Consider the following 23016-nt stretch of genomic DNA (forward strand, 5'->3'; position numbering starts at 1 on the left):
TTCACATTGTTGATGCTTTTGCTAGTGATGATGACTAAATATGTTTGAACGCTTTGAAATCGGTGGGCCTTGAAAACACCCACTCGTTGCGGAATTCACACGTTTGAACGCCTGGCGGTATTTTACGCTTCTGCCACGCCATAACACATGTGTTAATGAAACTACTTCCACTGAATGGGTCACACGACCAGAAAGGGGAAGCGAACAAATACAACGAAATCTCGATGATGCTTATAATGATGATGATGCACTTATCAAATCAGGAATCTCTCCTTCCACAGCATGACATTCATACAGTGTTTGTTTCCGAAGCAGTTTTAAGAAATAGCGTGTCTCTGTGGTCGAAAGGCTGCTTGCCACGCTGACGACCTTGGTTCGATTCACAGGCGAAGCCATGGATTTCTATTATTTATTTATTTTTGTATCTTTCTCAATTTTTCGGTCACGGAAAAGATGATGAATTTTCGCTAAACAACTTCGCAAAGGAATGATAAAAAAGCATAGAGAGACGACGACTTTCATGTGTTGCTTTTACGAAATCTTTTAAAGTATACCACGACAGACCGCAAGAGGTCAAGATATAATTATTATGTGCCAATAGACTTTGAACATGTTGAAATAGAAAATGGTACGAAAAGATCTAAACCAACCTCTTAGCCAATTATTGTTCATAGAGTTCAAAATTATTTATATAATCAGAAATTCATATATCACTGGCTAAATCATGTGCCCTGGCTTCGCTATTATCAAATTTCTTCCCTCTAAAAATGTGGAACGGTGTGAGCCTGTCGTATTTGTACCGTACGTTTATGGGGAATAACGTGGGAACTGGCAGGTACATTTTCATCCCGCAACGTTACAACAAACATCGTGACCTTACCAGGCCCGTGGACTAAGCTGGCGTTAAAGGGTTACTTATGGTCTCACATGACATCCGCACTCACTTTAGAGCACACACGTGAATATTATCGGAACGAAGTGCACTTTACGGTGCGTTGATGTGAATATCATGTGTAACTTTCGTTAGCGTATTCCTCCGGGGTCAAGCAACGCTTCAGTATAGCTTACTGAATCATAAGAATACAAATGTAATGTTTATTAGACTGCTATATAAGCGGAGCCAACACTGGAACCACAATTGATGTCAACCTGACATGACGCCTATATCGTAGGAGTACATATGTAGTGTTTATTGCTTTGCTGTAAAATTAGTCAGCACAACCACAACGGACGTTTCACCGACATTACGCCTGCATAGGGTCTTTTTACAAAGCAGTTTTGAGGCGTGGCGTGGCTCCTGCGGTAGAATACCTGACTGTCACGCAGAGTGCTTGGATTAGGCTTCTTGTGGCATCCTGATTTTTTATTCTTTGCCGGGATAACGCTGTCCAAGTCGGTATTTCTTTAATTCATTCATTCACAAAGCTTTATTGGGAGTCCTGAAGCCCGGCCTTTCCAGGCCGAGGAGGGCCGCGTCCACGTGGGCACCGTTAGGCCGAGCCTTATAGCGCCATCGTGAACCCTCTGGACAGCCCGTAGTTGATCTTGATACGAACGGCTGGAGGTCATCTGCTGCCAGTGAAGCCATTTTTCTTCGGGGTTGGCGAGAGTCGCGGGACAGCCCGCCAGCATGTGTCTGATTTCAATGATGCCATCGCATTCGTCACATTCTTTTCTAATTTCACTTTCGGGGTGAAATTTTTTTTTTACAAAATACGGAGTGGGGTACGTCCCAGTTTGCAGTAAACGTAGCGTGACTGCCTGAGCCCTGTTCGGCATTAAGCTCTCGCATTGAAATTACCAATGTCTGTCCTCGCCGCGCCCGGGAAGATACAAACTGTCAGTCACCCGTGGTGCATACCCGCTTACCGCGTGGCCCGTGGTATACGGGTATGTGCCACACGTGTCTGGAGGAAAGGGCTCGACGCCGCACGCGACAGGAATTTCACGTTATTCATGTCACGACTATACAACCATATTCGTCAAACCCTCTCACCCTCCTCTGCCAATTTTCGTCTACACCAAGCTAAGGAGGCAGTCACGAGAGCACCCAGACATAGGCGGCTACATAGATAGATAGATAGATAGATAGATAGATAGATAGATAGATAGATAGATAGATAGATAGATAGATAGATAGATAGATAGATAGATAGATAGATAGATAGATAGATAGATAGATAGATAGATAGATAGATAGATAGATAGATAGATAGATAGATAGAATTGCTCAAAGTGATTTAGGTTCACAAGGAAATGCTTCAGATTTAAATGTCGTGAACTTACAGGTGCACCTCTGCATGCATTCAGGATACGTCGAAAAGCCCATTCCGCTTTTGAGGCAGTAATTTGGTTGCAACGCAATGCAAACTCCTTTCTGTAAAGACAAAAACCATATTCTATGGTTTCTTTTGGAGCATTTTCGAAGCTCTGGAATCACGCTGCAGACTGCATGTATTCTTTGGTGCGCTGCAAATAAAATAAACAATGCATTGTGCTAAAACTGACAAAACTATACAAGAAATTAAGAGCATGAATGTGCTAAACCTTTCGAATATCGATTGGCTAAATATTAAAAGCAACATAGCTGATCACTCCGTCATACAGACCGGTATAACACGAAATTACAACACGCCTTTACAAAGTAGTTCAATGTTCAATTTACATTGATAAAGTCTGTTGGTGTTCGGCGGCTATAGAACTTGAGGAAAAACTGTAATGACGCAAAGAAGACGGGGACGAAGCGAAGACACGATCAGACAGACACGGGCAATCAAAATCAGTAGGTTGATACGGGAGATATATTTAGCATTAAGCATTAAGAACTATGGATTGCCTAGGCTGCATATTTGTGGAAACTAGTCCTGGCCATTAATACTCCCTTACTTCGCTGACAACATTGGCGCTCAATCGTATGACCAGGACGTTCATTTCGTGATTTTTCGAGAATGTCGTACTTAGCCGAACCTCCCTCTATACTCAAAGTCGCCGTTAGATACCAGTGTCCTACACTGTTGCGCTACTACTACTACGAGGTTATTTATACTCACGTAGGCAAATTTTCTGGCAACGATGCTCTGATATGAATGCTGTTCTACCAACTCTACAAGTGGTGTGGTTCACGATTTTGCAATGGCTGTCACTATTATCAAAAATCCAAGCTTGGAGCATTTCTCCGCAGGGCCGCAGCAGTGTCAGGTCGCACACTCGTGATTTGGGTGCGTTGAGGGCTGCAAAATAATGTGTTAAAGAGAGAGAGAGAAAGGTTAAGTGATAGGCAGGGAGATTAACAAGAAGTTTTTCGGTTTGCTACCCTGCACTGGGCGCAGGGGTAAGGGGAATAGAAAAGTAAGCAAGGAAAAAAAGAGTAAAAGAATCAATAAAGAAAACGCACACACACTCAAGCACGGGAACATCATAGTCGTTTAGCGAGGTCGGTTGAGCGGAAAAACGTCAGCAGCGCCTTTGTCGCTTTCTGGTTGGATGCTAGAACGTTCCGGCACTCCAACATTGATTGTTCAGAAAGCGGATGGTCATCGAGGCGTGCTAGCGTTGCTGAGAACTGCTGTCTTTGGGAGTTATAGTGAGGACAATGACACAGGACGTGCGCAATGGTTTCCTCGCTGCCACAGTGAGCACAGGCAGCACTGTCTGTCATTCCGATTCGGTAAGCAAAGCTGTTCGTGAAAGACACTCGAAGCCACAGGCGGCAAAGGACTGTTTTTTTTCGGTTTGGGATAGTCCGGATGGAATTTGAAGTTGAAGTGATGGATCCAGACGGTGAAGGCTCATGAAAGTGGCGTGCAGGAAGCCATTTCATTATCACGAACCGATGCAGCATCAAAGATTACCTCGCTCGCGCGGGATCTAACGCCTTCAATGTGGAATGTGTTAATAAGTGTTAAGGAACATATGATGTTCGTGATAGAACTGTGAATATTGGACACGTCACAGATTAGGCTTTGCCTCTAAAGCTTTGGTATCTAAAGGGGACACTAAAGACAAGCACGATTTTTATCATGTTAGAAAATTACTCTTTCACAATTCCAAAATCACCACGCTCGCCGCGAGAAGACGTTTTGTAAGGGAGAAAATGCGCAAAAAAGAAAATGCGGGTGGCGACGCCATCTAGATATTCCCGCACGAAATGCCGTGACGTCATAGATTTTGGCAGCGTTTACTGGGACCTACGTAGTTCTTAATAGGTATAAATAAAGTACATTGTCCTCTGAGAGAGCCACATACTTAACATACCAAGCTTCACGAAATTTTGTTGAACCAATGAAGCGATATACAAACAATGCGCCTTGAACTTCATGACGTAACGCATGGGTATTTGGGCACTATATTCAAAAATCGAACAATGGCCTAGCTTTTCTCCACTATAATTAAAGCTATGATGGTGAAGTTAACGAAGTTAGAGTTCTAAGAACACAATTTATCAATCGAAACCATTTCATTGCTTCAATTTAGGGCCCATTTAAGTGCCCGGGACACGCAGGAACGCGCTTATCTGTGTCAAGTTGTTTGAAGTAAATTGGAGAGCCCCTTGAAATCGGTGGCAATATTTTTCATTTATACTCCCATACCTCGTCCAGTCCCTCATCAAGTTCGGCTAAGTTTGAAGGTATGAAAAATTCTTGAACAGGGGTGTCGCTAGAGCCAACTTTTAGACAAGAAGACTTGTGCCTACTAAGAAAGCAACTGCTTTCCTTAGCTCCGTTTATGTGTACACCTGCATCCCTCGCTCCCCACGACAGAACGGGAGTAGGAGAAGAGAGCAAGTACTAAAAAGGAGCGAAGGAGTGCACAGTTGGGGTGCGTTAAAAGGTGGAGAACGCAAAGAATCTACAGTAGATACCTGTTCAGATAGCTTGGCGGCTCATATTGAATGAGTGAGAAAAATCGTAACTTAAAGGAAAAACAAGCAGGTTGAGGGGTGTGGATGGAGAGGTACCGCAAATGTGTGCGAGTTTTGCGCTAGGAGTCCTATATCATAGGGAGCTCAGGGAAATCGCGTATTGTATTCCCCGAAAGTATACATTCCATGCCAGGGGCAACTGAACTTGAGAACTGCCTGGTAAGAACGGTTAACAATGCTTAGATAGGTATGAAAAGTAAGGCATAAGTGTGTGTGGTTGTCGCTGTGTACCTGATTTATCGGGTAGATTCAAGAGCGCCCTTCGGAACGTGTGTACCAATTGGCTGGAGTGCATAAGACCAGTGTAACCGGCGCGGCCGCGCATTGAAACGAAGGGCGCATGCACAAGCGCTCTTGTGGTGCTACAGCCAAGCAAGAGTGGCGCCACCGTTATGGTAGCTATTTCGGAGCGGTACATTCCAGCATTGTAGCAGACAAAGCAAAGCACCTCTACTTGCTTCCCTTACGCATGCGCCGCTGCGCTTCGATGCGCGGCCGCGCCGGGTGCACTAGCTGGCACTCCACGGAGTGCCACCACGGTGAGCCGTGCCCACCCTAGTAGTGGATGACACTATATATCCTCGAATGTTCACTGTGTATGCTGGCTAAACAACCAAACAGCTAAGTTTTTTTTCCTAGTTTAGCGCCAGATGGTTAAAGTTATTGCATTGCACCCCACCGCGTCATGCCTCATAATTATTATGCAGAGTTCGCGCATAAAACCGCAGAATTTTACTTTTTCAGCCTAGCTTTTGATGACGCGGAGTTCTATTATCCGTATGCATACTCACGTTGGCAGGTTTTCTTGCACTCGTGATGCGATTCGAAAACGTTGCCTCCGTCAACGCAAGAGCCTAAAGCTAATAATCTGCAGGTACTTCCTTGCAGCATCATAATACCAAGCATCTTCTGCCATTCGGCAGCCTGCAGTAACTGGCCGTTGCGTGCAAACTGCTGGTATCTGATGGTGTAGCCCTGAAATGTTTTCATGGTTAAGGGTTGTTTACCCTTGTGACAAATATTATGCTGGTCATGTATTCGTATATAACGAAGCTATGGTGGTTGTTTTGACGCGAAGCTGGCTATTTTACACTAAGTCCTCTTCGGACAGGACACGAGGCAGGGTTCTGCCGGGATAATGAATACGTGATAGACAAAATAAGTGTGAAACGATATTTTATTGATTAGGATACCGATGAGGAGGAACAAAAGACATGGACAAAGATATCAGTGCTCGAAATAAAGAAAAAACGTGGGGCAGTCACGCACTAGTGGGACGAAGACTGTGGAAACAGCAAAGCTTGCGGCCTTTCCTTCCTCCCATCACTCCTCCTCCCACTCACTTTCCTTTTTAATCACTTACTAAATCATATTATACACAGCGATGTTATGCTTTCTTTCTCTCTCTTTCTCTTTCCTTATATCTCGAAATCACTCCTCCACACCGTAACTTACCCTTTCCCACCTTCTTACATGACTTTGTTATGCTTGACCCTATCCCCTCCGGCTTTCCCTTCTACCCACCCTCACTACCCTTTCCCAACCCCTTGCTAATGTATACTATAGAGGGCTATGCTATGCTTTCTTTCTTACCCCTTCTCTGTCTTTGTTCCTCGGTCTATTTATTTCTCTTTCTCCATTATCATTATCATCTAGTCGAAGAATGGGAGTGGCGGAGGATCATATAAGTTGGTGGTAATAGTTGTGAAGAAGCAAACTTTAGCTCCTTCCTGGCTTAGTTTTCATTAACATTGGAAAAATAATTTAATTCCAAGATCCTTGGGGATAGGTATAAAGGAAAGACTGTGCGCGTCGGACCAGTTGTAATAGCTGTGATGACGAACCTCTACATTTATTATTATGTCCTTTGCAGCTCCCCTTGTAAAGATACTCAGTCATAATGGGCAAGTTATATAATTCTGCGAATACGCGTTTGCAGTTATTAGCTGAAACATGTTGTTTCAGTACAGATTATCTCTCGAGGTTCCCGCATTCACGTTCTTAGAAGCGAAAAAGGAAGATGTAACCAAAGGTCAATACCTCTGACCGACTTGTTTCTGTGCAACGTCTTCAGTCCCTGAAATAGGGAAACACAAATTAGGTTTGGTTGCTGGCCACGACCGCGACATTTCGATGTAGGTGACATGCAAGAGCAGCCGTATACTAGGTTTACTTGCTCGTTAAAGAGCGCTAGATGGTCAAAATGTTTACTACGACATATCTTGGATGTCTTCTGGTGTGCAGCCAATGATATTGAAAACCCCAAACGCCTTCAGCTGACGTTGCTCACAGCAGCACTCGCTACAGGGTACTGGAAGCAGCGATGTCAGAGCCTAGCTTCATATTTCTTTCTGCTTCAGTGACCGCAGCTTTTTCTCTATATTTCTAGTTCATATTTATTGCTGCACTAGCTATTTCACATTGAACATGCAACGCATTACACCAAATCAAGTATTTAAGCTGTAAGACGTTAGAATATCCGCTATTTCGCGTAACTTGCAGTCCAAAAAGTATTTTCATTGTAGGTTCTGAATAAACCTAGTACGTTTTGGATTCATCATCGAAAACGATAAGACACGCAAACACGGATACAAAGGATGGGAGACAAACAACATAAACGCTGAGTAAAAACACAAAGCTAACATTGTTGCGAAGAAGAGGGTAGACACACTTAGCATACTCGTGGTTGATCACCTGTGCGGGTCCACGCAACAGACGAGTGTTTGTACATGGTATATACTTTCCTTTTTTTAAAGCAATGCAACGCTGGCTCACTGACGCACTTCCATTATTATTGTTATCCGACTCATTGCACATAGGACGCGTTAACTTGTTTTAGAGTAAGTACAAAATCGGCTGGATGGTACCCACCGTGAACGCGCATCACGCAGAAGGCAACAAGAATTATGTAGGGCGGCTTCATGATCAGGCATAGAGGGTAATGCTGAGATTGTTACTTCATCTGGGTCAGAAATACTTCTTTGGCAATACAATTATACGTACATCATATTGTTGACGCACCTTCCTAACCAGGCACTGGACTTTTATTGTCTGAAAAGCAGCCACGATTGTCTAGCTGATCTGTCCGTTTCTTGATGGCACTTGCGTGAAGCTCTACGCAATGCTTGCTGCACAATAGATATTACGAACACCTTCGAGACGTGCACATTCCGCGTTTAAAAATGCGTTTATTTTTCAGTGTTTTATTCAGCAAGTTATTGTCTGGAGGTATTTCCATTAGCTGCTATGCATGTGTGAACACCTGATGTTTTCCAAGCAAAAGGAATGCTTTGCAAGTACACGAAATTGTCACAAAGAACAGTGATGTTGGTGAAGTAGAACTTGCAATTACGAATCGTGTTTCCTAATCACGATTCAAGTTTGTGACCAAACCGAATCGCAAGACGCTTAAAAAAATGCTATTCGGTTCTGTAAAATGCTGCATGTGGAAAAGCGAAAAGGCAAATTGTTGCTAACTTGAGCTATGAAGAATCTGCAGTCACGCAGACATGTGCTGACATTACTGTCACGTGCTGACGATGGGCTGGAAATACGACACGGTGGAGTTTACTGTTCCAGCAAATGCAGCGCAATTTTCGAGTTAGAAATGCTCGTGTGTGGACAGATATTTTATAACAATAGGTAAAGAGTGTCATACAGGCGTTTGCACAGGACTTAATATATTGAAAATTTATATATGCAGCAGGGAGTTATAAAAACTGTGAATTCCGATACAATGAAGTGTTTATTTTAAGAGCACGAACAAGAATATTTTTAGCAAACTGCGTACATGCTTCCCATAAGAAATACACAAAGACAAACCGTTCGGAAGCTAAAACATGCTGCGTTCTATAGGAACGCGCCCATGGAAGAATAGGTGCCGAGAATAACAGTCGAATCATCTCGCACAATAATGAAGGTTATTCGACATACAAAAAAGCATGGTTCATCTCTCCATCGCAGGAATTGGTAGAACAAGAATGTTAAACGTGTCTTCACAGAACTAGTCGAAAGCTTATTGTACATTGATAAATGAGAGATTGCATAATATCCATTGGTACGTGTTTGGTGGATATAGCACCGCTTGATGCGAATGAACCTGCGATGACGCCTGGTGGCACATCTCCATTCCGACTACTAACGTCAGTTATCATGATTAGAGCTTTGTAGTAGCTGAATCAGTTAACATACACCCAGACACAGCACATGGCGAATTTTGCGCAAAGATGGCGTCAACAAGCGCATATTACACACTGGCACTCGATATGCACACTTTGAAAGCGTCATCGTTTGTGGAGAGAAATTGGAAGCTGTGCTCTCTCCAGTAATTGAGTAAACTACACCAGTGCTCATGCGTACAGTACCACACAGCACTTCAGGAACACCGAGAAGCGGTGTTCGTAGCTTGAGCCGCGAGCGCGCGAGGGCGTTCCGTTCCCTGCTGGCGTGCCTCACAATGCACCAAAGCACTTACTCGCGCGACATTCGCCCGTCGACGTGGTTCCCTTTCTGCGGTGGTCAATGCTCCAGTTTTTAAAGACGATAGTCTCTGTTGCCAAACCTACACGCAGAAAGTTTGGTCTGTTTGTCTGCCTGTCTGTCTATCTGTCTGTCTGTCTTTCTCTTTGTCTGTCTTTCACCCGGTTCAGCCACCCGGCCAAAGTTAAGCCACTTGCCCAAGGGCCAGCCACCATGAACTGGTGTGTAGGTTCATACTTGTGTGCATTGTCGATCAAAACATTACGCATATCTGAGGCGCAGCATCACTACGTAAGTATTGGGTGGTGTGTTCCTTCACCAGAAAATACATTGATACGTAATTCTAAAGACCCTAGTTTCTTAAGCAGCGCTGAAAATGCGGCTGTGCTGAAAATGCCACGCTATGACGGCCACGAACGCCCTCTGCCTTTTGGGGAAAGAAACCCTCTGCACAAGCTCACGTTTCCCGACGTATGCCAGATGGCGCCCATGTCTCACGCAGCGCTCGTCTATCGTCTTTCGGCGGCAAGGACAATAGTCTTTTTTGGGGAACTTAAACGCCGAAATTTTGGTCTGTCTTTCTGTTTGTCGGCACGTCACTCGATTCAGCCACCCGGCGAAAGTTGAACCACTTGCCCAAGGGCCAGCCATCTTGAACGGCTGACTAAGTTCATACTTGTGTACATTGTTGATCAAAAAGCAAACATTACGCATATCTGAGGCGCAACATCATTAGGTAAGTATTAGGTGGTGTGTTCCTTTAATAGAAAATATATAGATACGTATTTCTACAGACCCTAGTTTCTTAAGCTGCGCTGAAAATGCGACTGCGCTGAAACTTGCCTTCCTCCGTGCCCTCTGCACGAGCTCATTGTTGTGTTTCGGTTTCGGTTCACTATTGCACTGTACGAATGCCAGGGCACCGCTCTGGCATTCCTGTTTTACTCAGGCGACGTGTAAATAAAACAGTGTGTGGAGAGTACTCGTTGAGTGCGGACGTTTCTTCTGCTTCCGCGCTTCGCGCCAAACCGCGTGTTCGGGCTGGCTGGCGTCCCCGCCGGTCGCGTTGGTCACCGCCGGTCTTCGCCTGCTGCTGGGCCGGGACTACCAGCCCACAACACAGCACTCATGTCTCCCGACGTATTGCCAGATGGCGCCCATATCTCACGCAGCGCCTCTTCTATCGTCTTTAGACGACATTTGCAGCGAAGCACGCAAATACGCGGCCAATCTTTTAGTCGGTGCCATCACACTTAAGGCAGTAGACGGCTGGGAAATGCCGTTTGTTCCTGTGGAAGCTTCACTACGGTTGGGACGAGGTGGCGCACTGTGACATGACGCGAAACACAGAGTGCACAGCTGCGCAGTCACAGAATTGAATCACTGCGAACGCTGTGTTAGCGTTGCACCTACAGACTCTGTGGAAGTTGAGGGGTGGTGGTGTATAAACATTATTGAAGCGAAATGGGTGTTTAAATCGGGCAGCCAGCCACCGCCACACTGCTACTACATAGGAACTTCCTGTCAGCGCTCGTTATTATGATGCAGTGCTTGACTTCATTGCTTCCAGACGCGACACCGTCTTTAGAAACTAAGGGCACCGTCTGAAGGAGAAGGTTTGAGAGATATATAAGGTATGTTTACGTGCCTTTAAGCCCATATGCCGGCAGCGCAGCGGATAGGGCTCCCTGCACCTATCGTCTTGGGCAAGAGATCGTGGGTTTACTCCGAGGACATCCACGCTAATAAAATTTTCTTGCTAGTTTTTCTTTGTCATCTGTGCTTCATTGACGTATTTCCGTGACGAAAATACGGCCGTGAAGTCTTGGTGAGCCCCGCCAGAAAATATTTTCGTATTAAAAGAAAATAACAATACAGGCGTCAAAATGTAGGCGAACCGTGACAAACGCTCATTGAAAAAAGTCTATGCTCAGTGCGGGAAAATTTATGCGGGGAGAAACTGGCCAGCTTGGCCAATCGAGCAGTGTAAAAGCTCACAGACATTTAGTAAAACCTCCACCATCTTCTGGGCTTCGCCTTGCATCGTAATAGGGCGAATGCTATAATTTTCTTGTGGGAGATGAAAAATAAACAGCAAGCGAGGTTGCAGCATTTCTTTTTCATCATTACTGTAGTGCGTTGCAACTTTTCCTTTTCTATGTAAACAATTATTGCACAATACTTCCCCCCATGTTGTCAAACTTTCCTATACTTTTCGGGTAATCAGGATTTGTAACGTCCGGCAGCCCTACAGAACATTTTTTTGTTAAAGCATAGTCTTTGCCAGCACATTTGTTCTTTACTTTTAATTTTTTCGTGTTCGCTGTGAGTACAGAGAATTAATTCCTAAAATTTAGTAGCACGTGCGAAACCGACATACATAACTTAGCATAACAGTTTATGCAGCAAGTTTCACTTTTTTTTTACTAGACGCTTTGCGGTGATGTTCAGGTCATGGGCCTTGAAGATGTCACATATGGAAGAAGAGCATAAAGAAACTTGCAGGAATGTGCGGATGCTGGCAGGATAGCGGTTTTCGCAGACCAGTTGAGCAATATGCGGCCCTGCTTCGTATTGTGGATCAATTCTACCCGTCGCTGCGTTTCAGAGAAGGCACGGGTCGCATGTCTAAACCCCATGCCATGCCAAATTTTTTGTGAACTGCGGGCAACTCTGCCGAAAATGTGTGTCGACTTCCACGTACCTTGGCCCTACAAATCCTATATATTTTACCACTTCATTTAGCTTCGTTCAGCTTGTGCACTTCGGCAGAAGCTATCCGACAAGCCAAACCTAATGCTATGCGTTCCTGGTTTCGGGTCTCCTACGCAAAATTGTTATGTGGAAGCATAAATGCACCATTTGTGAAATTGCCGTCGTGAAGCTGCTTCAGAGTAATTAGATCGAATGTGCATTTTTGAGGTAGTACATATCTGAATTGACAAAATCGATAAACAAATATATAGTACCTGTACTGCTGAAATGTACTACTAATGATTAATGTGTAGTTCCCCTTGTATACATAATACTTTTGCCTTGTATACAGAGAATTCACAAAAGAGGGAACTGACGTAAGCACGTGGACACTTGACAACTGGTGGCCCTGTTAATTTACAGTGGCTGTTCATAAAAAAGGCGGATCTTTTGTTTTTTATAGTTTATGCTATAGGTTTTCTTGTTCAGTACTGCAAAAGTTAATATTGCCAGCAGGTAACCAGGTGCAGCGAGCGAGAGTGACCATTCAACAAAGAAAGAAGGTGTTTGGGGACAGCGCGCGTTCTTGGTCGGTGGGTTTGCTTTTCATAGACCAGTCTTGCTAGTCTTGCTAGTCTTGCACTCGTGTCTTTGCCCGTGCAGTGTTTCAGATCCTAAGACCCTATGTACTTTATGTTTATAGACCCTATGTAATCCAAGAGCGAACGAGTAGGCAGCGCCCTATTTGTGCGCCAACATCTCCTTACATCATGTAAATAAAAAATAATACCTTCTTTAGGACCTGACACTATTAGTCTGTAAACATTGAGCTTTTGGGTCTCTCATCTCATTGCCAGGGCAGATCGGCAGACATGCTTACATCGTACATATCCGCGCATGGTGAATGGGGAATAGCGCTTAGAAGACTGTGAAAGAAAAGGAAAGACTAGACACAAACAGTGCAAGGTGCACCACGTATATCTTGTCTTCTACTTTCACCCTCGTATTTCAAGCACATCGCCGCGTTCATCATACCAAACGAACTGTGTCTATTTAGCTACTCTGTTTATTGCAGCAGTGCTGGTGATTGAAGGCAGTTGTGGTGTGGACGATCTTTTCCAGCACTGTGGACCCAGCAAGTGTTACAGTAAAAATAATTTTCATTTAGCACTTAAAACACATAAGTACTTGTCGTTCTTGTATAAGTGGCAGATTTAAGTTTACAGCATTATTATATGAGTGTGATGTTTTCTTGAAATGCTGCTTGAAATTATTGTGACTTGACGGCCTCCGCGTTCCGGTGTTCATTCACTTAGGCAGCTCATCTATGGTCTGCCAGGGGCGTGGCCGGTAATGACTGCCGTGTCGATCATCTGAGAACGAGATAAAGGAAACAGTAAGCGTAAAGTGCAACCGAAAATATTGAGAGATGAACACAAAGCCACTGCAATAAGAATAGACAGTCGACCTCACTGGGTATACGTGCATTCGCACTACGCCATCCCAAGGAGTGATCCATCCCGCCATCCCAAGGAGCTAAAGTGAAAAAATGAGCTCCGAGTTTCAACTGGTAGTGTTGCTTCAGCTTTCGATACGACGTTTGTGCGAAATAATAAAGGAACCAAAGGGATTGCATTTCTTGTTATTCATTGCCTGACGAACTAAGGGACAAACTAACTCAAGATAACGCTGTGTATACTGTAATAATTAAGAAAATACATTAACGCCATAAATTAGAATTAAAGTAAGCGAAATAGTATCTGTAGCTTGCTAAAGATTGGGAATAAATCCAGCTTTGTGCAACTTGTTCTCGAACATGAAAACTGGGCAATTTGCGTGGCTGGTAAGTGTGCTGACTATTTCTGCACGCCTAAGTAAAAAAAAAATGATCCAACAACTAGGCCTAGAAGGCATGAAAATAGCGCTGAGGTTAAATATGGAGAAGACAAAGATAGACCGAAAGTTGGTGACAGGCAACTTGAGCATGTAATCGTTAGGTTAATATGTATGTCAAGGTGAAATAAGCACAGTGTAACCTATGTAGAGGAAACACCATGAAGAAAAAAACGCACAGGGTCCCTTATGCATTCGCCCAAATATGCTCGATTGCGAAAGCCATCCTCTTTTTTTTTTCATTCTCAATCGACGCAGCGAACCTCCCACTCCTCCTCCAAAAGCTTTCTGCACCTAACGTGCTTTTTGACTGCCTCCGGCATCAGTGTGAATACAAGGTTTCCGCACCACACCTGGTTTTGCACTGCCTCCGTGATCGGCCCACCTTTGACCAAGCGACAATTTTATATGATGACGTCATCATGTAACGTCACGTTATGTGACGCCATCGAGGCGCCATGATGACGTCAAAGTGACGTCCCGATGAAGACATGGAGCCGTCACAAATGTTGGCCACATGTGACGTAAATGACATCATATGGTGAAGTCATCATGTGATGATGACTTTTTCATCACTCGTGTTCACGCTGATGCCACGGGACGATGATCAATTTTCACGTTGGATGAGGAATCTAATGCTTTCGCCTTAAAGGATTAGCTGTTGCGCATCATTGACTCTCAACTCATTACCGCCAAATTTTCACTGGCACAAAAACTGAAACTGCAAAATAACTAAATTTTGCCAGTTCTAACACATCGATCACACGCCGCTAGAATAACAAAAAAAAAGAAAGCGAGGGAAATTAAGGGCCACCTAGCGTGCTATTAAACGATGAATGATAGGCGTAGCTTTAAGGGATACGAACACAGCAGAGTGTATCAGATAATAAACGTGAGTAGCTGACGCGCAAGTAGATATTAAGAGAAAAGAAGATTACCAACGATTACGATATTCCCTAACGCTCAACATGAGCTAAGCTGTACGCCTGCTTTCACTTGGCGATATCCTCGGACAAAAAAATATAAAAGTCATGTTCGTACAGGTAGAGGCAACTGTCTCGCTTATTTAAAATTTGTTGTTTCCTGTTTTGTTAATCTAACTTTTTTTCCTTTTTTACGCCGCTTTCATCTTTTCTCTTTTTTACTTTTGGCGGCGCCTACTACAGTTACAGAAAACACCGTATATTTTTGTAGGCCAAAGCCACCAGTTCTTCATCAGATACACGCGTCGAAAAGCGTGGCGCGTGGTGGAAAGCCTCACGTGACGTTAATAATAATGAGATAAAAATCAGGATCGAAACTTAATCGAATACAGGTATAGTGCGTGGAAGTGAACTGTTCTAACACAGAGCTGCGCCACTGATTGAAACCTCTTTGGATGATCACCCTATATAGACGTCATGTCGCTTAAGGAGTCGCTTTAACAGTTGTATATTTGCGTGGCAAAAACGAGGCCTTCGTCCCGGAGTGAAATAATGATGTTAAGGTTGGCATGCTACACTGCTGAAGTGGCAGGTTGTGAACAAAACCTGAACAAGCGTGATGAACGTGAACACTGCTGAAATATACATGCACGAAATTTGGGACTTACAACTGCATCTCTTCATGCAGACTGGATACGTTGGAAAGCTGTTTTCTCCTTTCACGCAGTCTCTAGAAATCCAAAGGCATGTTTCGTTCACTTGAGAAAAATACCATTTATTCGGGTATTTTCTGGAACACTGTGTAAGTACGACGTTGCCGCTGCAAATTGCTTGCGGCTGTTGGTGAGCTGCAAATGAAATAGCAGTATTGGTATAGCGAAAATTATAAAAATAATTGCTATATATGTGTTAAAAACAAAACGTTTCCGACGTATCCTTACTCAACACTGGACAGAACACATAGCGTTCACCTATAAGGTATACCGAAGTAGTTATCTTACTTAGGGCTACGAAGATTAACATTCATAAGATTAGAGGCCTTCATGATGACGCGTAAATTGTTAGCTATTGCAAAGGTAAGCGCTAACTTTCTTGTTCATAGTAAATTTACAGGGCGAAAAAACGAGAGACAGAAGAACCACGTGAATATGAGGGAACGAAAAGAAAAGGTAAAAACTTATTACAAAAACCAAACAAGCAGAAACTGTAGTAACTATTATCGTATGCCCACGGGGCAGACGCAGCGGGAAATCGTGGAAGCTGCGCATATAAGCTCTCTGTTAGATGTGTGCGTTGCGCATACCTCGATGAGCTTAATTCAAAAAGAGATAGACTATCTGGGCATACGACGATAGTTACTACAGTTTTGTTTGTTTGGTTTTTGTAATAAGTTTTTACCTTTTCGTCGCCTCGTGTTCACGTGGTACGCAGCGATGTTATTTAGGCATGTGTTAAGCGCAATAAATGTTGTAGTTGGAAGTCAGCGCTAGTCCTGTGTAGTATTTCTTCTTCTGTCTCTCGTTTTTTTACGCTGTAAATTTACTATGGACGCTTACCAACTGGCCCGGCTAAACGCGCTTTTGAACTTCATTTCTTGTTCAATTGTTTTCTGATGCACATGCGCCAAGATTGAAAGTTAGACTCTTAATGACATCCACATGCTTGATAGCTGTTGAGGAGACTATTGTTTTAATAAATTTTTCCTTATTCCTTCAGTCTTCTTACACTTCCGAAAACACACAGAAAAATGAATAAACACATCATGATTGAGTATTATCCACGCCAAAAACTTAGTCTCGAGTTGACCTCGCCTTTACAAGGTGAATTACGTCAATAACGGCGTTAACTGAGTCAGCTGACTGAAAGTGGTGGCGGAATATAGCAGTAGCCTGGTGCGTGAATAGAGGTAAATGGCTTTTTTTAGTCACAGATAGAGAATAGACACGAACTGTTCACTAGAAATGCTTTTATTATTGTAAGCCAATGTAGAAGAAACGTATTTTTCCTGTTTCGAATTCTCGCTGTAGGGACTACAGTAAAAGAGAGAGCGATAATAAAACTGGAGAGAGGCGAGGAGGTCAACCACAATTCTAGAATTTGGTTTGCTAGCCTACACTAAGGTGAGGGGAAAGGGAAAGAAATATGAAGAGGAAAGCGGAGAGGAGACCGAAGCCTGATAAAAAAAAAAGCTGGAGTTAAAAACTGTGCCTGTAGCAAGGTGACTAAAACCACACTTTTGCAAAATTTAGAACGAACACTCGCAAAGTCAAAGTGTATGAAAGCGCAAATCAGAACCTCTACAACTTCTGTACTTTCCTCACTTTTTGATCACTCTTTCAAAGCAGTGTTTTAAGTTTTGTTCACTAGGTGTTCCTTGAATTTAAAGGCATAGTCCAAGAAATAGTCTTATCGAGTGTTCGCACGCTGTATTACATGGAATTTCACAACACCATTAGAAATGCTGTTACGAAACAGAACGTACCTTTAAAGAACTCAGGCATATTATACTTAAAACCCTGATTGAGTCTCAGTTCCGTCCCCATGACTCGTCGGCGTACAAGCCAGCGAATGCACGTTTTTGCTCTTTGAGGTCGACGGGCCTGTGTTCAAGCCTTTGACTTTTGTAGTGCCACCCACAAGTACACGTCCGCGCACTTACGGATCACTAATTGTTTTCTTCCCTCTTCTCTTTCTCATCTTTTTGTTCCCTTTTCCACTCCCTCAGCCTAGGATGGCTAACAGGGCATGTCTATGGTTAACCTCTCTGCGTTCTGTCTTGCCTAAGTGCCTAAGTCAGTTATTACGCATTATCAAGATGATTTTGTTTTTCAGCTCCAACTGGGTGAACTATATGGCATACAAACATAGGTCTACGTATGTTTGTATGCGTACCTGTATGACATACCGGCGTAATCAATTTCTTGAATACTTGTGTACTGTTTTGTTGTGCTGCTGTTGTAGAGAAAACTCATACTCACGCAGGCAAACTTTTTGACAACGGGTTTCTGACCTAAACACCAGCAGCTTTCCATTGCAAGCGGCGTGGATCAACATTTTGCAAAGCTTGTCCCGATGATCGAAATGCCAAGCATGATACTTTTCTCCACAGCGGCGCCGTATATCCACGTGGCATACACTCGATTGCACTCCTTTGATGGCTGAAAAATGGGGTGTTGACGTAAGAGTCCACGAAACCTTTCGTTGCGACACATTTGCATTCGTGTGATCAAGTGGTACATCGGGAGCTCGAAACCTAGCACTTCTTGCAGCATGTGTGGCATGTATGGCTTCGTCATCAACCCACATAGAAAAATTTTGATCAAAAATTGTTAACGCGCTTTCCGTGTTACCATTCCTGGATTAGACAGTCTGACCGGTAAACTTTTCGATGCACTGTAGAGAGCAGGTACCATCAAAATTGGCTGTCAGTCCCTTCAAACACAAAGTAAATAGTATGCATTTCCTTCGAATGTTTTTGTAGTTACATATTTGTCAAAATGTCATTGATACGTGTGATGTGATGAAAGAAGAGAAGAGAAGAAATAATAGAGAAGGAAAGGCAGGGAGGTTAACCAGTATAGGACAACCGGTTTGCTACCCTACACATGGGGACAGGGTGGGGGAGTTTTAAAGATGGAGAGGAAAGGGAGAGAGAGAGAGAGAAAGATAAAAAGATAGCACGACACAGCACACATAGAATCAGTCGGTCACTCTTGCGTGGTAGCATAGCACACACAGAAACAGTCGGTCACTCTTGCGTGGTAGTTGGTCACTCCTGCGTGGTACGCGACATTTCTGTCACAGGCGCTTGGCCAAGTTCGTCGCTCTCAAAAACCTCAGCAGTGCCTTCGTCGCCTTCAGTTGTGATGTCTTCTGTTGACAACATGCAAGTATTGTTTGAACAGACATTGGTCTACTATCAAGGCGCGCTAGAACGGACACCAATGACTGTCTCTGAGCATTATATACCGGACAGTCGCACAGGACGTGGTGTAGCGTCTCCTCGCAACGACAGGCATCGCAGAGAGCGTTGTCGGCCATTCCAATTCGAAAGGACTAGGATTTCGTAAATGCCACCCCTAGCCACAAGCGATAAAGCAGTGTGGCCTCTCTTCGGCGGAGTCCAGTTGGCATACAGATATGCATCAAAGAGGACAGGTGGCGTTGACGATTAGTCCGGTTGGTTTGGCTGCTTGGTGGGCACCATAGAGCGAGCGTGATCTCCTGTGCAAGGCCTCGAAGACTGCTGGCAGCGTCAGACATTGAAAGTGGGATGGTATCTTCCTGTGTGCTTTCATGAGCTGTCCGAGCGGCATTATCGGCCTGTTCGTTCCCTATGACGCCGCAGTGACTTGGCAGCCATTGAAACGTCACGTGGTGCCCTTTCTCATATGAAGTGTGGAGAAGACCTCGAATTTCAAAAACGAGCTGTTCATATGGCCCGCGATGCAGAGCAGATAGCACAGATTGTAGGGCTGCCTTTGAGTCGCTGAAGATAGACCAATGTTGAGGTGGTTCCCGATTAACCAAAGTGCAGCGCGCAGAGCAGCTAGTTCCGCAGCTGTCGACGTCGTGGAGTGGTCGGTCCTAAAGCTGATGGTAATAGCTCTTGCTGGGACAACCACCGCACCGGACGAACACTGGATGTTTGTGGAACCATCTGTATATATATGTACACTGTCCGCATACTTCTCGTACAAAAGAAGCAGAGACAGTTGTTTCAACACAGGTGACGACAGCTCAGATTTTTTCCGGATCCCTGGTACACTTAGTTGAACTGTGGGTCGAATAAAACACCAAGGGGGCATCGGTGGTTTAGATGCAGTGGTGAAGCCCGAGGGAAGTTTGTCGTTGTACTTGACGATAGTTTTAGAAAATGTAGCTGGAGCCTAAGTTTCAACAAGTTTCCGTATTTACTCGAATCTAAGCCGATGTTTTTTTTTTCGAAAAAACGATGCGCGAAAGTGGGGGGGGGGGGGGGGAGGGGTCGGCTTAGATTCGAGTACAATGATTAAGTTGTTTTGTCTGGCCTTGCGAATTTCGGGGGTCGGCTTAGAATGGGGGCCGGCCTAGATTCGAGTAACTAGGGTTGTGTGCCTTTTTCAAGACCTTGGCAAAGACAAGTCCCCTTGGCGAAACTTTGGCTCCAGGGACATTTCCGATTCATAAAAGTTCTGGTTTCTGCTTATGGTTACGGTTTCTCGTTATAAATTTCTGGTTATAGAACTCTCTGGGGAAAGCTTTTTATGAGGCATGCGTCTATGTTCAGGATGTGTACTTACGTTGGCACATTCGTTTGCACTCATGGTGAGTACAGAAAGCGTTGCCTCCGTCAACGCAGTTACCAAGAGGTATCAATTTACAACATCTTCTGACAGTATCATAGTACCATGCGTTCGTTGACGTCCGACAGCTGGTAGTAACCTGCGGCATTGTACATATTGGTGTTGTATGGTGGCGTTCGCCTGAAAGATTTGCACGGTTTGATATTATTTAGGAACGCTCGCGCATCCATAGCATCCTTTTCAGATATTTTACCAAGCAAATTAGGGATATATACCAAACGCTACATCCGCTGTGTTTTCTAAACCACTGCATGAGATTGGAAACAATGCGTCATGAAAAGAATACATACTGAGTGGACGCACAGTTCAGGTCGTCTCTTTATCAGTATATGTGTATAATTGCGTATAAATTAAAAAAAAAAACCATGCCTTGACACAACTACAAGGCTAGCATAGTCCATAGCAAAATAACGCTAAGTATTTGCAACAATGGTATTCCTTTTTGTTCATTTTGCGTACTACAGCGCTACTGCTACTGATAGTTCTCTTAGAGACATTATTTGGTTGTCTCTTGATATTTGGGCATGAAATGCCATCACTTGAAACTATATACTGTTTTCTTTCCTTTAGGTTGCATTCAGAAATTTTCTAGGGTGGAAGCAAAACGTTCAACATACAGCGCAGGCCAGGTAAGATACAGCCAAGTGTCGATATAAGCGCGTAGCAATTCGTCCGCTCACATTGTATGCTGCAGGTAATTGTCAGCTTCTAACATGTACATGCAATATGTTTTTCAAATGAGTTTATATAAAGCATTTTTAAAGATTATACAGAACGGAACAGAACAGGTTCTTTCAGTGTTGAGGCCGCGGTGGTTAAGTGGTTATTGTTCTCGGCAATCTGATCCGAAAGACGCGGGTACGATCTCGGACGGGGCAGTTGCAATGCGATGCAGGGGCAACGCTAGAGGTCTGTGCACTCGGCGATGCTAGTGCATGGTAAAGAACCCTAGGCAGTCGAAATTATCTCGCTTTGAGATATTAAGTCGTAGAACTTATTACTATTAGTTCTTTGAGTGCGGTTAATTTTCTGGAACTCCCGTGTTAACGTACTTTAGAGGAAAATATGTAGCATAAACCACATACCCTGAATGGTCTGGTTTCTTTGACACTTCAGTCCTGAAAGTGTGAGAAACATGTATTTAAATTCCTTCCCTTGAAGACCCACTGTTCCTTAAAACTGTTTACTGGAACTGCATTGCCCATAAAAAAACAAAAGCATTTTAACAGCTATGCTGTTTAAGCTAGGCGTAATTTGTGCGTGCGGCCTATCATAAAACTGTCATCATGAACGGTTATGTGCCACAAAAATTGGGCAAATCCCGCTACTCGCCACTGGTTCACTAAGAGAGAGAGATAGATAGAAAGCTGTAGAAAGAAGATAGAGAGAAAAATGGAGAAAAATAATGGGAATAAAGGCATAAACAGATCGAAAGACGGAGAAATATATAGAAATAGAGAGAAAGAGACAGAAAGAGAGAGAAAGAGATAGAAAAAAAAATAGAAAGATCAACAGAGAGAAAGAGAAAGAGAGAAAAAGGCAGAAAGAAAGAAAGGGAAGAAAGAAAGATAAGGATAAAAAGAGTGAGAAAGAGAAATGGAAAGGAAGCAATACAAAGAAGCAGATAGAGAATAGAGATACATGAAAGAAAGAGAAAAGGAAATAAAGACAAGGACGAAAGAAAAAACAATGCGAAACAAAGAAGGCCACCCAGCCGCGCTCTAGCGTCAGGCTTGGCACGACTAGTACGAAGCTGCCATATTAGGGAATGAGAAAGGCCACGCCGGCTGCGAGAAGAGCCCAAAGTGATGGAAGCCCTACGCCAACGGCGACGTGCCCGTAGTTCTATGAGAAGTGTGAACGCTCGGTTCTGAAATTTGGGCATCTACGTCGTGAGTAACCTAGCTAAAGCCTAGCAACAACCTAAAAGCAACCAGATAAGGCTTCAGAATTGTCCAGTTTCGCTGTTTCAAGCCTTGCGCGGCTTAGTGCTAGCTTCGCCAATTTTTGTTTCGTGGGTTTGCTTTGTGCAAATAACGATGTTCGAAACGTCAAGCACTTTAAATTGCCCTTGCGAGAAGCAGAACACTCTGTTTGGAACTGAAGCAAGCTCGGCAGAGGCAGAATTGATATTTTACTGCTTCTTAAGCATTTCTTTATATTTACCTGTTCTACGTGTTCCGCCACCTGGATCTCACTTTTGACATGCGACGGTCATTGCCAAGATCGGCTCTTCAAATGTAGGCGCGAAAGTAACTGCTGGTTGTTTTGTTTCTGGCTACAATATTTATTCTATAGGTGACGATTAACTGCGCTTAAACGGTACTTACCGTGAACGCCCATTGCGGAGATGAGAAAGAATATGGCGCGTAGCGCCTCCATTATTATTCATCCAGAGCTGTTTTCAGATGCTAGCCTCATGCGATTCAAGAGAACGAAGTCGTAGAACCAGACTTATACGAAGCTCGTGTTACAGTTTACTGAGTAAGCACGTGATTACGATTCTTTGTCGAGCAGCCCGGATTCTATTGTAATCGATCTTGCATGGGCCCGCACTTGTGTGTGCATGTGCGCAAGTCTTTTACAATAGATATTACCAGTATCTTCAAAAAAAGCTTCGGAGAATACCTAAGCATATTCTTACGACATCAAAACACGAAATCGCTAAGTTTGTTTTGGCCTAGTTGCTGTTAGACGCGGATGCTACGTAGCGGTGTAGCCGAGCTGCGTTACGAAGAATGAGGCAATGCGAGAGGCAGAA

General features: G+C 43.9%; 1 protein-coding gene across 2 annotated transcripts; it reads right to left on the reverse strand.

Moving 5' to 3' along the window:
* Positions 1 to 13157: 13157 nt before the first annotated feature.
* LOC119373500 (kunitz-type serine protease inhibitor bitisilin-3) lies at positions 13158 to 22716 on the reverse strand. Of its 2 annotated transcripts, none has more exons than XR_007414351.1 (6): positions 22586 to 22716; positions 21341 to 21373; positions 20193 to 20334; positions 17889 to 18068; positions 15579 to 15758; positions 13158 to 13467 (listed from the first exon to the last, which is right to left on the reverse strand). XR_007414351.1 is itself a non-coding variant. In XM_037643546.2 (6 exons), the coding sequence occupies exons 1-6, from the start codon at positions 22635 to 22637 to the stop codon at positions 13403 to 13405; spliced, it is 693 nt and encodes a 230-aa protein (XP_037499474.1). In that variant the 5' UTR covers positions 22638 to 22716; the 3' UTR covers positions 13158 to 13402. The 2 variants fall into 2 exon arrangements, 1 of the variants encoding a protein (XP_037499474.1); XM_037643546.2 differs by having other exon boundaries at positions 20193 to 20375.
* Between the last annotated feature and the right edge of the window lie 300 nt (positions 22717 to 23016).

The sequence above is a fragment of the Rhipicephalus sanguineus genome, chromosome 11 (assembly GCF_013339695.2).
Source record: "Rhipicephalus sanguineus isolate Rsan-2018 chromosome 11, BIME_Rsan_1.4, whole genome shotgun sequence".
Classification (NCBI taxonomy): domain Eukaryota; kingdom Metazoa; phylum Arthropoda; class Arachnida; order Ixodida; family Ixodidae; genus Rhipicephalus; species Rhipicephalus sanguineus.